The sequence below is a fragment of the Oenanthe melanoleuca genome, chromosome 19 (genome assembly GCF_029582105.1).
Source record: "Oenanthe melanoleuca isolate GR-GAL-2019-014 chromosome 19, OMel1.0, whole genome shotgun sequence".
In the NCBI taxonomy this organism is placed as follows: domain Eukaryota; kingdom Metazoa; phylum Chordata; class Aves; order Passeriformes; family Muscicapidae; genus Oenanthe; species Oenanthe melanoleuca.
Window position 1 is genome coordinate 10,001,633 of NC_079352.1, and position 16,426 is coordinate 10,018,058.

At 63.3% G+C, this 16,426-nt stretch overlaps 1 protein-coding gene across 3 annotated transcripts; it reads right to left on the reverse strand.

Annotated features, from left to right (window-relative positions):
- Window positions 1-1,131: 1,131 nt before the first annotated feature.
- LIMK1 (LIM domain kinase 1) lies at window positions 1,132-15,241 on the reverse strand. 3 transcript variants are annotated; one of them, XM_056506547.1, is made up of 17 exons: window positions 15,050-15,241; window positions 12,807-12,903; window positions 12,265-12,378; window positions 9,841-9,979; window positions 9,276-9,385; window positions 9,009-9,200; window positions 8,504-8,609; window positions 8,241-8,425; window positions 7,986-8,169; window positions 7,820-7,906; window positions 7,500-7,631; window positions 7,331-7,390; window positions 7,167-7,232; window positions 6,909-7,065; window positions 6,754-6,809; window positions 6,139-6,296; window positions 1,132-6,046 (listed from the first exon to the last, which is right to left on the reverse strand). In XM_056506547.1, the coding sequence occupies exons 1-17, from the start codon at window positions 15,105-15,107 to the stop codon at window positions 5,896-5,898; spliced, it is 2,052 nt and encodes a 683-aa protein (XP_056362522.1). In that variant the 5' UTR covers window positions 15,108-15,241; the 3' UTR covers window positions 1,132-5,895. The 3 variants fall into 3 exon arrangements, with proteins under 3 accessions (XP_056362522.1, XP_056362521.1, XP_056362520.1); XM_056506546.1 differs by lacking the exon at window positions 12,265-12,378; XM_056506545.1 differs by lacking the exons at window positions 12,807-12,903; window positions 15,050-15,241 and having other exon boundaries at window positions 12,265-12,481.
- Window positions 15,242-16,426: the final 1,185 nt, after the last annotated feature.

Here is a 16,426-nt window from a genome sequence, read left to right on the forward strand (position 1 = left end):
CTCCACGGGGACCATGTCGGCTTTGTCCCCAACCTTGTCACTGCCTGGAATCTCTTTCCCTCCGACGTTATAGATCCAGGCTGTGTCCAGATGGCTGCACATTCCCTTTATTCCCATAAATAACCATCACAGGCTCAACACAGCCTCAGAGAGCACCGGTGGCCACCTCGACCCTGTATTGGAGGGGTCGAGGCAGGGATCCCACTCTCCCAGCATCTCATCTTGGTCGGCTGGGGGGTCCAGGCAGGGGGCAGGTAGGGGCAGGCAGGGGCAGGCAGGTGAGGGTGGCTGTTTACATCCCTAATCCCCACAGCCAGCGCTTTCTTCCAGGATTACGGGGGATTAGGGGCTCGGGGGCTCCAGGAGCTCAGCCCGGGCTCTCCCTGCCCTTCAAGGAGCAGCGCTGAGCCCCGCGGGGGCGGGAGGGCACTGCCAGGCTGAGCCGGGCGTTTTCAGCCCGCCGCTGCCAGGATCAGCTGGGTATTCTCAGCCTGCCCAGCGGGCACAGCCTGCAGCAGCCACACTTGCCACGGCCTTGCTCTGCTAGCCCAGTGCCCATGAGGCTGGGGAGCCGCAACCTGGGCTTTACACAGAGCATTAAAAGCTGAAAGGATCAGCTTCAGAGCGGGAGGGGACACAGGGGCTGCACATTCCTGCCTGGGAGATAACGCAAAGGGGAGTGATGGTGACACCCAAGGAGGGTGGCACAGCTGGGGAGGTCCCCGAGGCACCCTGGGGTCCCTCAGCCCGGCAGCAGCAGCGATCCCAGGTCCGGCCCGGCTGGGAAGTCTCCACTTGCTACCGGGGCCCGGAGCTCTATAATTACCATGGGAGGCTGAGTTATTTTGGGAAGCGGCTTTGCTGCTGCCAGAGCTTTTATTCCTCCAAACCAAAACAAGATGGAAAGAGCCCAGCCCAGGATGCTGCATCCGGCGGGCGTGGGGAGCTTAACCTCCTCAGTGCCTGCACCGGGCTGCCGGCTCCCCCCGCCCACACCCAGCACCGCCCTGCGGCTTGGGCTGCCCTCGGGGCTCAGAGGAGGGTCGGGGGGGAATTTGGGGCCGCAGAGACCACAGGGTGTCAGCCAGGCGTGGGATGGGGATGGGGATGGTCAGCCCCAGAGGCCACGTGTTCAGATGCTTCCCTGCATCCACCATGAGAATCTCTATTTTTAGTTCTTTCTCTTGTAACTGGTCCCGTTTTGGGGCCTTCCCAGTGTGGTGGCTGAGCCAAACAATGCCGTGTGCATGGAGTGGAGCACCTCACTGCTGCTCCCAGTGACACATCCCAGGGCACAAAACCCCAAGAGTCACCACAGCACAGACAGAAGTTCTGCTCTCCTCTCTCCAAAGCAGCCAAACAGTCTCTAAGCTGGGAATAAACTCATTTTTCACACTGTGGAAAGGATGAGCCACATCAGGCTCTTGTGGTGCTCCCCAAGATCTGCTCCAGCACAGGGATGAGGTGGGTTGGGGGGTGTGTGGTGAAACTCCTGCCTTTTGGCCTCCTTCCCTTGGTGTGAGCCCAGAAAGGCTGCCCATGCCTGGAGGGCTCCCTGTGCTTGTCTTGCAGGACAACCAATAGCCCCTAGACCCACAGTCTGGGGTCCCCCAAACCCAAACCCACATGCCAGGGTCCCACAGCTCCCCAAACCCACACACAGGGGAGTTCCCTAGACTCACACATCAGGGTCCCACAGCTCCCCAAACCCACATACCAGGGTCTCTCCATCCTTGGGCTGTCTCTGCAGAGAGCTCCTGCTCAGAGTAGGGGGCCCTAGGGGTTTTAAGGGTCAAAAATCCCCAGTCTGGGCAGTAGCAGCCCCTTGGAGGGGTTTGGACATGGGATGAGCTCTATGGATGGTGTCACAGCGGTGGGGACATGGTCACAGCCATCCAAACATGAGCCCAGGTGGTCCCAACCAAGCCCTGCCCATACAAAGCCCCCCTTCCCTTCTTGGACTGAACCTTCCCACAGCTCATCTCGTGTCACCCGCCCCCAAATCCCTCACAAAGGACTCATCAGTCAGTGCTGCCCATCTCTGGTCCTGCCTGGGGACCTGGTGGCACCAGGGAATCAGGAGCACCCATCCCTTACCTCCCTGTCTGGAGCCCCACTGGGAAGGGGCTGTGCTGGAGCTGGGGGAGGATGGCAGTGGGACTGAGGAGAGCCACTTTTCCCTTCAGAAGCAGCTGAGGCTTTCAGGGTCCCCCAGCTGTCCCCTCCCAGGTGCCTGTGTCCCCACAGGACCAGCAGGTGGGTCAGGGATGGGCCCCACGTGCTGGCAAAGAGGGGCAGGATGGCAGAACTGTATTCCCAGGGCTCTGTTTATAAATGCCACGTTTATGTAGTTACAAAAACTGCTAGCAAATGAGGTGGGAACTGTGTCCCATAGGATTTTCTTGCCTGGATTTGGCTGGGGACCAGAGGACACAGGAGAGGGGACAGGAGCTGCTTCCCATTCTCATATCTCACAGCCTGCTCCAGCTCTGAGGGAAATTGAGGCAGACAGGCACTGACCTCTCACCATTGGCCTCAGAGCTCCACCAGTTTTGGGTGTCTGGATGTTCCCCATGCAGCCACCAGTCCTGGTGACGTGTATGACCCAAGGAGGTGGCTCCTTATCCCAGCTCAGGTTGCAGCAGGGAGGTGTGACAGCGACACCAAATCATGGAAGGAGGGCTCAGGCTGCTCCAGAACCACACAAAGCCCCTATTCCTGAGCCAGAGGGAGGGATCCTGTACCCAAGGGACAGAGGCAGCTCTGGGGACACGGTCAACCATGACAGACACCCTGCAGAACCATGTGCCAGATGCAGGATGGGGGATCAGAGGGGTGCAGGACAGAAATGATTCCAGGATGTCTCTAATCCAGCCTCTGGCTGAGCTGGAAAGGGCTCCAGAGGATCCCAGAGCCTTTGCCTGCTCACCACTGGAAAATCCTCATGTGGGGGTCTTGCTGTGGCCAGGGATGGTGACCAGATCCCAAGTCCCCATGGAGCTGCACACCCCAGCTGGACCCCAGTGACCCCTCTACAGAGCTGGGCACCCTGGTGGGATCCCAGTGACCCTCCTCCAGCTCCACACACCCCTATGGAGCTGGGTGCCTTGGTGGGATCCCAGTGACCCTCCTCCAGCTCCACACACCCCTATGGAGCTGGGTGTCCTGACTGATCCCCATCACCTCTTCTCCTTGCATATCTCAAGCCTCATGAGGGCCCTCTGCCTGTTACCCCTGTCACAAGATGTCCCTCAGCAGGGTCCCCACAGCACCAGTGCCCACCTTGGCAGGATTCTGGGAGAACCTGCCCTTCCTCCTCTCCCCTGGAGCCCCAAACTTCCCCATGAGGAAGGCGACAAACCCACAGCTGATGGTTCATGCTGGAGCTCTCAGTGTGTCCCTACCAGAGCCACTGGTGCCTTTGGCCACCCCCTTGGTGGGGACACCTGGCTTCCCAAGTACCACCATTCCAGACTGGGGACAGGCATGGGCAGGACTCTACCAGAGACATCCTTGGGGGAGCACAGAGCAGGGCCTGGGCAGAGACAGTGGATGCAGTGGCAGCTCTTAGTGGCCTGTGACATGGTCTGGGTGGCCTTGTCCCTCCTGGGCTGGAGGGGACAGCCAGGTGCCGGTGATGGGATGAAGAGGGTCAGGCACTGGGTCAGGCTGGACTGGGGCTGGATTTGGGCACAGTGCTGCACATCTCTGAAGGGGACTTTCACATGACAGTGACAGCTTGGGGCCACTGCAGCTGTGCCAGAGCCACCTCCCTGCCTGGTGAGGGGGTGTCCCAGCTGCTGACTTGGTCTGGGATGAGCTGCTGGTCACGGGGGTGACTGGGTGGCCACTTGGCATTGTGGCCAGCTGCTGGCTCCTGCCCCAAGGGCCACCAGCAAGTGTCCCAGTGGGTGTGGTGTCCCTGGCACCACCAGGCATACCACAGCCACAGCTGCACCCAGCTGGGTGAGGGGCTGGGGAGGTCCCATGGGTTTGGGGGCTCCTACTGCAGGGCTGGGGGACTCCTGGGGTGCTGCTGTCCTCTGGCAGCAGGGGACTGGGGACTGTGGTGTTTCCCAGGTGTGAAGGGCACACTGGGTCCCTCATCCCAGTGTTCCCAGGGAGTGACAGTGTCCTGCTCCTAGAGCGAAGAATCAGCACAGTGGGGTGTCAGCAGGGGCAGTGTGGTGTCACCAAGGGTGGTGTGACAGCCTGTGACACCAGGCAGGTGCTGGTCCCTGTCCCTACTGGGGTACTGGGGAACAGGCAGTCAGGAGCCTGTCCTGACTGTCCCCCCAGGAGGGGGGACAGAGCCACTGTCACTACATCCGCCACTCCCTCCAGAGCAATAAATCATGAAGTTTCCCTGATGGGGGTTCCAGCCTAGATCCTGGGCCCCTTCAGGCTCCTTCCACAGCAGCAGCATCACTGGGGACATCCTTGGGGACATCGCCCCAGTCCCATCCCTTCCCTGTCACTCCCCTCTCAGCTCCTTGGGTTCCAGGTCTTCTCCAGCTTCCAAAGCTCAGCATCCCCCAATGACAGAGCTTGGGGACCTTAGTTTGGTCCAGGAAGGTGTTGAGGACAGAGGGACAGCATGGGAGGGCCATGGGCTACCCCAGCATGAGCCACTTCATTCTTCCCTGGGGCTGGTTTGACACAAAATGCAAATCAGCTCCATGGCATCGATGGTCACCTCTGTCACCACCCTGGTGTGACAGTGGCATGGCCACCGGGCCAGTGAGGGGACACAGTGCTTGGGGCCCTGGTGCCATAGGCAGGGATAGCACCAGTCTCAGGGCTGGGGGTACCCACAGTGGGGTGGGGACAGCACCAAGAGGGACAACAGCATTGTCCCCATGGAGGTGAGCGAGCTGGGGGTGCCACCACAGCTGGTGCCACAGCCCCACCCTGGGCAGAGGGGCTGTCCCCTCGTGCCTCAGTCTCCCCAGGAGCTCCCAGCCCCCCCAGGGGAGGCGAGCGATTGCCAACAGGCCGGGCAGCGAGTGAGGAAGGATTTATTGACTCACGGCTCGGGGTACATCACAGTTTGAGCTCCCTTCCCGCCTCCGCAGAGGACATTGCCTTGGACTTCCCGGGCAAAAGTGCACGGAGAGGCTTCACAGTTTGATCCCTTCGGGAAAGCAGAACCGAGGCAGTGACAAATGGCAAACGCTACGTTGTATGAAAAAATAATACAAACTCTTCTCTTTAAATATCTTACAGAAAAATGAACCTGAATAAAGAGCATGAAAAGCACCGCGTGGCACAACCCCCCGGGGCCCCCGGGGCGGGGGACCGAGATGAGCTGCAGCCCCCGTCCCTCCGGAGCAGCCGGCGCTGTCCCGGGGCAGGGGGCGGCAGGGACCGCCACGGGCCTGTCCCCACGCCACGGGGCGTGCCCACGACCCCGCACTCGGCCGGGGGTGCCGGCAGCCCCCCGAGCCCGGGGTGCCGGCGGGAGCAGCCTCGGGGGCCGGCCGAGGGCGGGGGCGATGCTACGAGGGCGCTCCGGGGGCCGCGGGGACCCTCCTGTCGCAGTGCAAGTTCACGGAAAGCCAAGGCACCGCCGCGAGGCCGCGGCTCTGTCCGGGGAGCCCGGGGCTCGGGCGGGGCAGCCCCGCTGTGCAAAGGGGAGGTGAGCCGGGGGGGACACGGGGCCGTGGGACGGTCCCCGCGGTGCGGCCGGCCGGGCTGGTCCTGGCGGTCAGAGCTACGGCGTGGGGGTGCCCAGGGCCATGCGGCCCCGGGGAGAGCCGGCTCCCCGGGGTGGGCAGCGGGGTGGGGGCGCGTCCAGAGGCCCGGGATCCAGCCCCGGGTGGGGCAGCCCCAGGAGCGGCTGGCGGCGGGCGCAGCTCCGCCTCCCGTGGCTGCAGAGAGAGGGGCGCGGGGGCTCTACCGCGGGGCCGCAGGCAGCCCCCCCTCCCGCCGGTGCGTCTCCCCGAAGGCTCGGTCCAGCTGCTCCAGCTGCGAGCTCAGCGGCAGGTGGATCTCCAGGTGCATGCGCAGCGTCTCCAGCCACTGCTCCAGCTTGGCGAAGGACGGCCTGAGCGACGAGGGGGACACGTGGCAGCTCCGCTGGTGCTGTCCCCACCCTGTCCCCTGCCCCAGGGACCCCTGGGGGTCTCCATTACCCACCGCTTCTCGGGGTCCAGGTCACAGCAGCAGACAGCTATGGGGAAGAAGCTGGGGGGGCAGGCGGGGGGGCAGTAGCGCTCCAGGAAGCCCCGGACGTTGAGGCCGAAGTCGGTGGTGCGGGGCAGGTAATCGGGGTCAGCGCTCACCCGGCCGATGATCTGGGGGCAGCGGCAGGGACAGGCGGGCTCAGCACCAAGGAGGGGCTACAACCCCAAAAGGGGACCCCGAAGCCCCAAGGGGGAGATGCCCAAATCCCAGGAGGGAGCCCAAACACAGTGAAGACACCCCAACCCCAAGGGAGACACCCCAGCAGGGAGACCGAAGGGGAGAGGCCCCAGCTCCAAGGGAAGATTCCAAGCATAAGAGGGGGAACTCAAGCACACTGAGGACCTCAACCCCAAAAGGGAGACCTCAACCCCAAGCAGGAGGACCTTACCCTGGAGGGGAACCCAAACACAATGAGGACTCCAAGCTCTAGGGAGACCCCAAGCTCAAGGGAAGAGGCTCCAATCCTAAGGAGAAGACTCGAAACACCCCAACCCCCAGGGAGATCCCTCAACCTTGGGGGAGTGACCCCAAACACCACGAGGACCCCAGCACCCATAGCAGACTTGCCTCGCAGAGGACGATGCCGAAGGAGAAGATGTCCACCTTCTCATCATAGCTCCTCCCTGTAGACACAGGGTCAGGCCAGGTCACACGTCCTGTCCTGGCCCCACCAACCATCCCCTGCCTGGGCACAGAGCCCTGGCTGGCCCCACTCCTCTCACCATTGATCATCTCGGGGGCCATCCAGTAGGGGTTCCCCACCACCGTGTAGCGTTTCTTGCGGTCTGGTTTCTTCAGGTTCTTGAGATGCTCGGGCTGGTTCTTCTCGTCCACCATCAGCCGTGCCAGCCCAAAGTCAGCCACCACCACGCTCTTGTTCTGGGGGGCACAGGTAGGGGTGAGGCCTGGGGGTGTGTAGGGGTGTGGCCTCCGAGAGCCCCCGTCAGGCCAGGGGAGGCCAGCAGCAAGGTGGGACTCACCTCCCGCACGAGGCAGTTGTGAGAGTTGAGGTCACGGTGGATGATGTTCATGGAGTGGAGGTAGGCCTGTGGGAAGGGTGGGCTGAGAGCAGTGGCACCCCCATGCCATGGTCCCCCCACCCACCAGAACCTGTCCCACCCACCCATCCCATGGTGGCACCCACCATGCCAGCGGCGATGTCCTTGGCGAAGCTGACCCGCTGGCTCCAGGGGTAGTGGCTATCCTGGGGGGCAGGAGGGGGAATTTGCCAGGGAATGGAAAAGGAAGAGGGGTCCCCCAGCTCCACTGGGGCTGTGAGGTCGTGGGGGACCAACCAGCCCCCCAGTGCTCACCATGCTCTTGATGAGGCTCCTTAAGGTGCCCCCTTTGATGTACTCTGTGATGAAGTTGAGCCTCTTCTCCTTGTAGAGCACCCCGATGAACTTGAGCACGTTGGGGTGCTCCAGGCAGCGCATCACCTTCACCTGCAGGAGAAGCACCCCAAGGCTCCCACACACTCTGGACAGAGCTGCTCATGGGCTCAGTGGACAGGGCTGCACCCACAGGGCTTGGTCACCTCTATCCAGGGGTTGTGCCCAGCTGGGGCCAGGATCAGACAGACCCATCCCTCGTGTCCCCCCAGCCTGGGGGATTAAGGACAGGGGACTCTCACCTCTTTTAGGAAGGTCCTCTGTGTCTCCTCGTCAAAGCGGATCAGCTCCTTCATGACCATCACCTCGCCAGTTTCCCGATGTGTCACCTGGCCGGGAGTGCAGGAACTCAGCCACGCCCTCCATCCTGGGGAGCTGAGACCCCCAGACTCGTGCCCCCTGTCCCACCTTGATGGCCTGGCCAAAGCAGCCCTTGCCCAGCACCTCGCCGTGGATGAGGTCAGAGGGGCGGAAGATGCGGTGAGCGCGGGACACGACGCGCAGGGACTCGGAGCGCCCGATGTCCTTGCGCTGGGACGCGGGAGAGCCCGCGGAGCCCGAGCCCGGGGACTTGTCCGTGCTGCAGCTCCTCCTGCGGGACGGGCGGGCACAGGTCAGTGCCTGGGGGGGCCCGGCAGGAACGGGGGCAGGGGCTGGCCTTACGTGACAGCGCGCTGGCGCACGGCAGTGGGGTCCCCGCAGGGCGCGGGGGCTGGCGAGCACAGCGGGCTGCACAGGGCGGGCAGGGGGCTGCCCGCCAGCCCTGCCTCCCGGCCCAGCGGCTCATGGGGGTCATGCTCGATGGTCAGCTGCAGCAGGCGGCTCGTCTCCTGGATCAGCAGGTCGATCTGCAGAGGGAAATGACGATGGGGTGGGTCTGGGGACATGGCGGCGGGGCTGGCTGGGCTGTGACAGGGGGACAGTACCTCGTCCAGGGGGACGTGGCCAATGGGGGTCCCGTTGATCTCCAGGATGCGGTCACCAACGTGGATGGAGTTCTTCATGTCAGGGCTGATGCAGTCTGGGTCCACCCTGTGGGGACAGTGGGGTCAGACCCCCAACACTGTCACCATCAGGAGGGTCTGCTGGGACACTCCCAACGGCTGTGTCAGTCCCCACTGTCACCCTCTCTCCTGGACAGGGACATGCTAGCACAGTCTCCACAAGCCACCCCAACCACAAAGGGACACATGTGGTACCCACAGCCCACTCTGCCATAGGAGGCAATGCCAGCATGGCCAAGGACAGACCAGCACAGCCCCCACAAACCCTCCTGCAGCTGGGGACACTCCACCAAGGTCCCCACAGGCCACCCCTGGACAAAGGGAACAACCCAGCCCCACCCTTCTTCCTCTAAAAGGTGTCCCTGGGATGGAAGCCAGATGAGACGGCCAGCCCTGGGGAGGGGGTGGCAGAGGGGGCAGGACGCACTCTCGGACGCGCACGGTGCGGGGGTGCTCGCTGCCGCAGCCCTGGTCGATGGACACGGAGAAGCCGCGCTTGCCGTCGGAGCAGGCGGGGATGGACACGAGGGTGACGGTGTGAGGGATGCGGGAGGCCGGCGAGTCCGGCAGGATCTGCTCGATCACCGGGGTCACCACCATCTGGTAGTAGCAGTGGCCGCTGCGGGAGCGGAGCGGGAGCGTGGGTGGGTGTGCTGGGGCACGTGCCCCCCCAGCTCCCCCAGAGCAGACGTACCAGTAGAGCTTGGAGCGCTCCACCAGCGCGTAGGTGTCCCCATCCCCGATGAAGGCGCGGCAGTTGAGGCAGCTGAAGCACTCGGGGTGGTACTTCTGCTCCCCGGCCACCTGCGGGCAATGCCATCAGCCCCGGGACCCCCTGCCTGGGCACCCAGGGCGGGGCTGGGGCTCAGAGAGGGCTGGGAGCACCCATGGGTGCACCAGAGCCCTGGGAAGGGCAGGCTGAGCCATGGCATGGTGGGGACGGGAGTGCTGCCAGGTTGGGGGTGGTTGCAGGAACATCTCCCACCACCCTGAGCTTCTCCACTGCATCCCCCAACCCCAGCATGGCCCTCCAGGGTCCCCTAAAATGTAGAGGACACCCTTACCACACCCAGTGATGCTGGGGGTCTGCACCCCTTCCCCACCTTCTCTGCTCCCCAGGAGCTCAGCCATGGGACAAGGCCGCATGTCCCACCCCTGGGGTCCCTGTAGTTCTCACCACGACCAGCCCAGGGACCCTGAGGACCCCGTGGTGCTCACCATGACCAGCCCAGGGACCCTGAGGACCCCATGGTGCTCACCATGACCAGCCCCTTGGTGATCTGCTCGGAGCAGCCGTGGCACAGCTCCCCGAAGCGTGCCCAGTAATCCTTCTTGCAGTACAGGCGCCCATCCTTCTCGTAGTACTGGTGGGACAGGGAGGCCCCACAGTCACAGCACCTGCAGCAGGGACAGGGATCCCCTTGTCACCTCGTCCCCATTGTCACCCTGGGGCATAGCCAGTGCTCGCCCACTCCACAGCTCTCTGAGCAAGCTGCTTCCCCCACTTCCTACACAGTTGCAGCGCTGCTGCATCGATGTGTCACCATCCCCAGGTGACAGCAGGTGATTCTGGGGGTGACAGTGCAGGCTGGGGCTGCAGGGACATGTGGGGACACTGGGGTAGACAGGGGATGTGGGGCAGGCAGAGGCATGAGAAGGGAAGTGGCAGCCCTGCATGGATGTGTCAGCCTGGACAAAGACACACAGAGGGAGGTACCAGACTGGTGCCAGACATGCCACCCTGGTGCCAGACATGCCACCCTGGTGCCAGACATGCCAGCCTGGCACAGACTTACAGAGGGATGAGACAGACTGGTCACAAGTGTGGCAGCCTGGTCACGGACAGAGGGACCTCCCACCCTGGTGACAGACACACAGAAAGGCATGTCCCCCTATCCATGACTAGGGTGACGTGCCAGTCTGGTCACAGACATACAGAGGGACATCCCACCCTGGTCATGGGTCTGTCACTCTGCTCACAGATGCGGTCATGGATGCACAGAGGAACATGCCACCTTAATCAGAGGGATGTCCCACCCTGGTCACAGACACACACAGGGATGTGCCAGCCTAGTGAGGGACATGCCAGTCTGGTCATGGATACACAGAGGGATGTGCCAGACTTGCCACAGACACGGCACCATGGTGACAGACATGCCAGCCTGGCACAGACACAGAAATGTCCCAGCCTGGTCAGGGATGTGCCAGCCTGGTCACAGACACACACAGGGACGTGCCAGCCTGCTCATGGATACACAGAGACATGTCCCACCCTGGTGACAGACATGCCAGCCTGGTCAGGGACAGAGGGACGTGCCCTCTTGGTCACAAACACCCCAGGCTGGCACAGGCAGCCAGAGGGACATGCCAGCCTTGGGACAATCTGCAAGGGGCACAGGGGATGGGGGAGCTGCTGGGGGGTGCAGGGGGTGACAGCAGCAGGGTGTGCCCAGGCATGCAGATGAGCCAGTCAGTTTTGGGATACAGCAGCAGGGGTGCACATCAGACTGTGCAGGAGGGGACAGAGGGTACCAGAGAGGATTTGTGTGGGGGTGTGGGAGTGGCTGGGGGTGCAGAAGGGAGGCTAGAGAGGATTTTTTATTATGGGAGTGCTGAATGGGTGCAGGGGATGCTTGTGGGAGGGGTGCAGGAGGCTGCAAGGCAGGACATCCTCTGGGGGAGAGGGTTGAGGGGGTGCAGGGGAACTTGTAGTACAGGGGTGCTGTAGGGGTGCAGGGGGTGCTGTAGGGGATTTCCTGTAGGGGATTTGAAGTACAGGGATGCTGTAGAAGTGCAGGGGGTGCTGTAGGGGGTTTCCTGTAGGGGATTTGCAGTACAGGGATGCTGTAGGGGTGCAGGGGGTGCTGTAGGGGATTTCCTGTAGGGGATTTGAAGTACAGGGATGCTGTAGGGATGCAGGGGGTGCTGTAGGGGGTTTCCTGTAGGGGATTTGAAGTACAGGGATGCTGTAGGGGTGCAGGGGGTGCTGTAGGGGGTTTCCTGTAGGGGATTTGCAGTACAGGGATGCTGTAGGGATGCAGGGGGTGCTGTAGGGGGTTTCCTGTAGGGGATTTGAAGTACAGGGATGCTGTAGGGGTGCAGGGGGTGCTGTAGGGGAATTCCTGTAGGGGATTTGCAGTGCGGGGATGCTGTAGGGTGTCGGGTTGCCTCAGGACAGTCTGCAGGGGATGCCGGGGACTGTCGCAGTCCCCCCGCCCGCCCCCAGCCACGCAGGTGGAATACCAACCAGCGGTGACGTCACGGCGCGGAGTTTCCCCACCCCATGACGTCACCGCGCGAGGACTCCCCCGCCCCATGGCGCAGCACGAAACCCCCACTGGTCTGGGGGCGGGGAGGAGGAGGAGGAAGAGCAGCAGGGGGAAAAGGAGGGGGAAATGGAGGACAAGGGGAAGGGGAGGGGGGGAAGGAGAAGAAGGGGACAGAGAGAAGATGAGGAAGAAGAGGAGGAGGAGGAGGAGCAGGAGGAGGAAGGCTCTGAGGGAGTCCAGCGCTGCCGGAAGCCGCTCACCCATCGAGGGGACCGGATCCAGCTGCGGCCCCGCAGTGGCTCCGCTCTGGCTGATGGCCCAGAGAGGGGAAGCCGAGCACGGAGGACACAGGCTGAGCCCCCCGAGGCACAGCCCGTCCTGACCCACTCCCACTGCAATCCCACTCCCACTCACTTGGCTCCGGCGCTCAGGATGCGGCTCTTCCTCAGCACCGCCGCCAGCATCCTCATCCACCGGACAGGGACACAGCCCGGGGACAGCCCTGGGCACCCCCGGCCCCAGGGGAACCTGTCAGGTCCCGGGGACCCCTGCGCCCCCGGCCCGGGCCCTTTCTCCTCCTGCTCCTCGGAGCTCCGGCCGGAGCTGCCGGGAGGGCTCGAGTGAAAGAGGAAACAGGGAGGGAGGGGAGCGGGTGACATCAGCCACACGCACCCTGTCACCCGGCAGGAGGGGACAGCGAGGGACAGGCAGCAGAGTCCTCTGCCAGGCCTGGTCTCAGCCCCCCCCGGGTTCCAGGAGCCACAGCCACGCTCCAGTGAGTGACACCGCCATGGCCTCACGCATGTCCCTGCCTGCAGAGCAGCCCTCTGTCCCTGACGCCATCCCGGTGTCCCTAAGGCCACCCATCCACGTCCATGACACCACCCATCCCGATAGCCCTGACGCCATCCCAGCGTTCCCAACACCATCCAGCCCAGCGCGCCCAGGGGTCCCACCTGAAGCAGTCGGCATGCCAGTCAGCCTTCAGCGCCTGCAGGTACTGCCCATCGAAGATGCCCTGCCCGCAGCTCGCACACACCGGCAGCTGGCTCCCTGCAGAACACCAGGTGACAGGGCTGTCACCACACCAGCCGGCCCACAGCAGCACCAGGGAGTAAATCCTCTGCCCGGGGTGGTGAATTCCATCCAGCACCCATTGATCCCACAACGGGTCAAGGTCGTGGCACCCATGGCCCCAGGGCTGGTGACAGGGCAGGGGTGGGATGGGGGCACCTAGTGCAGGATGGGGACACCCAGTGAGTGCAGGATGGGGGCAGAGGGGGCAGGATGGGTGCACAGAGTACAGGGAGGGTGAAAAGGGGCAGGATGGGTGCACCAAGACATCCAGGGAGGATGGCAGGGCTTGGGATGGCTGCTGGGTGCGTGGGGGAACAGCAGGATAAATGCTGGGGGGTCCCAGGGGGCACAGGGGGTGCAGGGTGGGGGATGGACAGGGGACACAGAGAGGGGTGCAGCGTGGGTGCTGGAGGATGCAGGAAGACACAGAGGGATGCAGGATGGGTGCTGGGTGATGAACAGGGAGCACGGAGAGGGATGCTGGATGGTGCTGGGGGATGCAGGATGATACAGAGGCGTGCAGAGGTGTGAACACAGCTGAAGCCTTGGCAGATTTTAGCCAGGCCTTTTCTCAGGTTCTGAGTTCTTTTTTTTTTTCTCAGACTGAGAGGATGTTTCCCAGGCTGAGACAGTTTCTCAGCTCCAGCCTGAGCTTTTCCCAGGATGATAGCTTTCTTGTAAATAGAAAGGAATTAATAAACAAAGATTAGCACCTGCTGTTGACTGAGGGACAGTTCATAATGCACATACAGTAGATGTTTTCTCCTATTATCCGATAAACTACTGTCCTAAACTACTGAGGTTTGTGAACCACTCTATAAATTTAGTTTGGTTTTTCAGTAAAATGCTTCTTTTGCTTCTTTTGCCTAAAAAGTCGTCAGTCGTTATTATTCCCTGCATATAGTGACACAGAGGGATGCACAGTGCATGGGGGGACACAGAGGTGCAGGGTGGCTGCAGAAGTCCTGAGGGTGCAAGTTCTTGGGGTGTGCCAGGAGGGATGAGGGGCCCAGCGAGTGCAGAGGGGAAGGAAGGCACAGCAGGGATCTGGAGGGATTGGGGAGTGCAGGAGGGATGCAGAATGGAGGGGATGGGGGGTGCAGGAAGGGGCACATGGAGTGTGCAGGGGGAGATGGAGAAGTGTGGGAGTGCAGGGGGGATGTGGAGGTGCAGGAGGGGATGCAGGCTGGAGAGGGGTGCAGTGGAAGATGTGGGGTGCTGGGAGGATGCAGGCAGGGATGCAGGCTGGGTGCACGGGGGAAGAGCTCTTGACAGGGAGGATGGGGGAGATTTGGGGGTGCAGGGGGGAATGCAGGCTGGGTGGCACTACAAGAAAGGATGGGGGGGATGGAGGCTGAACTGGGGGTACAGGGAAGATCTGGGGGGTGCAGAGGGGATGCAGGATGAACAGAGGCTGCACTGGGACATTTGGGGATGTGAGGAGGATGCAGGTTGGATGGGAGTGCAGGGGGATCCAGGTCAGGGAAGCAATGTAGGGTGGGATGCAGGGGGTGACACGGGCTGGGTAAGGGGTGCAGGGGGACATTTAGGGGTGCAGTGGAGGATGCAGTGGGTGATGTGGGCTGGATGAGTGAGAGGTGCAGGGGGTGATTTGCGGGTGCAAGAGGGATGCAGGGTGGCTGGGGAATGCAGGGGACGTGTGGGGGGCACGGGGGATGTAAGGTGCAGGAGAAGAGTTTCAGAGGGGGATGTAGGGGTGCAGGATGATGCAGTGGGGCTGTGGGGAAGGTGCAGGCTGGACGGGGGGCACGAGTGTCGGGGTGCAAGGGGGACACAGACTAGCGAGGAATGCAGTGGGGGATGCGGGCTGGGTGAGGGGTGCAGGGGGGAGATGAAGAATGAACTGGGGGACACGGGGACATTTGGGAGTGCTGGGGATGCAAGGGGGCGGGATGGGGATGCCGAGGAGGATGCAGGAGCCCGGGGACAGCGGGGAGGATGCGGCCGGCCGGGGGCTGCGGGGAGGACGCGGGCAGGACGCGGGCAGGACGCCGGGGGCTGCAGGCCGGCAGGAGGGTCCGCACCAGCCGGGCTGGGGTCCCGGGGCCCGAGCGGCGGCGGAAGCGCTGAGTCAGGCGGGGGGGCTCGGGTGGTCACGCACCTTTGTCCTCTCCCATAGGCTCGTCCCTGCAGGTGCAGCACAGCAGCATCAACCTCATGCAGGCGCGCTGGCCGGCCGGGCCGGGCCGGGCCTGAGGCGGAGGCGCTGGCGGAACCGCGCGGGCGCAGCCCCGGTCGGGCCCCCCCGGCCCTGCCGCTGCCGCTGCGGCTCCGGCTCCGGCTCCGGCTCCGGCTCCGGGCGGGACCGCGGCGCCTGCACCGCGCCTGCGCGCCCGGGGGCGGGGCCGGGGGCGGGGCCGCGTGGGTGTGGCTGTGGGCGTGGCCGGGGCCGTGGGCGCGGTTTGCAGGGCGTGGCCGGGGCCGGGGCCGGGGCGAGGCTCGGGGGGCACGATTGGGCCCGGGGGGTTGCGAGGGCGCGGGGCGATGGGGCCGTGCTCACCCTTCCCTGACCGTCACCGGTGTTCCCACGCCAGGCCAGCCCCACGGGCAGGGCACGGGTGTCGCCACACCCACTACTGGCCATCACGGGTGTACCCACGTGCCCCGGGCCGTCACTGTGGTCAGGGCACAGGTGTCGCCATTTGTCCTGGGATGTCACCGTGGGGCATCACATGGGTGTCCCTATCATTCTCCACGTTGTCACCACGGGATAGAGCGTGGACATCTCCCGCATCCCCGGGCCACCATGGCAAGGGGCATGGACCTCATCCTGGATCCCAGGCTTGTGACTGTGGGAGAGGGAATGCACGTCCCCTTCATTCCCTGCACTGTCACCATGGAACAGCAATTGGATGTCACCCCTCGGGCTGTCACCAAGGGCAGGCACAGCCCTATTGGTCCTCAAGCTGTCACCGGGGCACAAGGCATGGGCGTTTTCCTGCACCCCCAGTCCCCCATTGTGAGCCAGATCAGAGACCTTTTCCCGGGTCCCGAGGCTGTCACACTAAGACAGGGCAGAGATGTCCTCGACAGTTCACACCAGCGCACAGACTGAAGACCTTGGGACTCTGGGTTGTCACTGTGGGAAAAGGTATGGGCAACCCCTAGGTCCCTAGGCTGTCCCCCCACCCCTCCCGTGTGTTCCAGGGCTGTGACCATGCAGTGGGACAAGGGACATCCCTGAAGCAAGGACCCAGCACATTTCCAGCTTGTGCAGTGCCACGGGCTGGGGTGAATCCCTGCATCATTGCCACCGCCACAGGGAGGGGTCAGGGACATGGGACACAGGCTGGAGCCAGAATCCTTTAAAAACTTGTCCTTTATTAGTCTGTCAGAAGCGAGTCCCTCCGTAGAGGGCGTCCGACCCAGTTATAGCAAAGTGAGCAACATGAAGGGACCGAGCCCCTCCTGCCCGCGGCCCCCCCAAACCGGGGGGACCGCGGGGACCGCGGTGGGGGCCAGGCTGTCGGGAGCATCC

Bases quoted from the DNA above. Each gene is read 5' to 3' on its own strand.
- LIMK1 (XM_056506547.1), bottom strand. From the start codon at position 15,107: ATGAGGTTGATGCTGCTGTGCTGCACCTGCAGGGACGAGCCTATGGGA. The intron at 9,386-9,840 runs GTGAGCACCATG...CATTGCCCGCAG, and splicing joins TCACCAAGGGGCTGGTCATG to GTGGCCGGGGAGCAGAAGTA. The intron at 6,047-6,138 runs GTGGGTAATGGA...CTCGTCGCTCAG, and splicing joins GACCTGGACCCCGAGAAGCG to GCCGTCCTTCGCCAAGCTGG.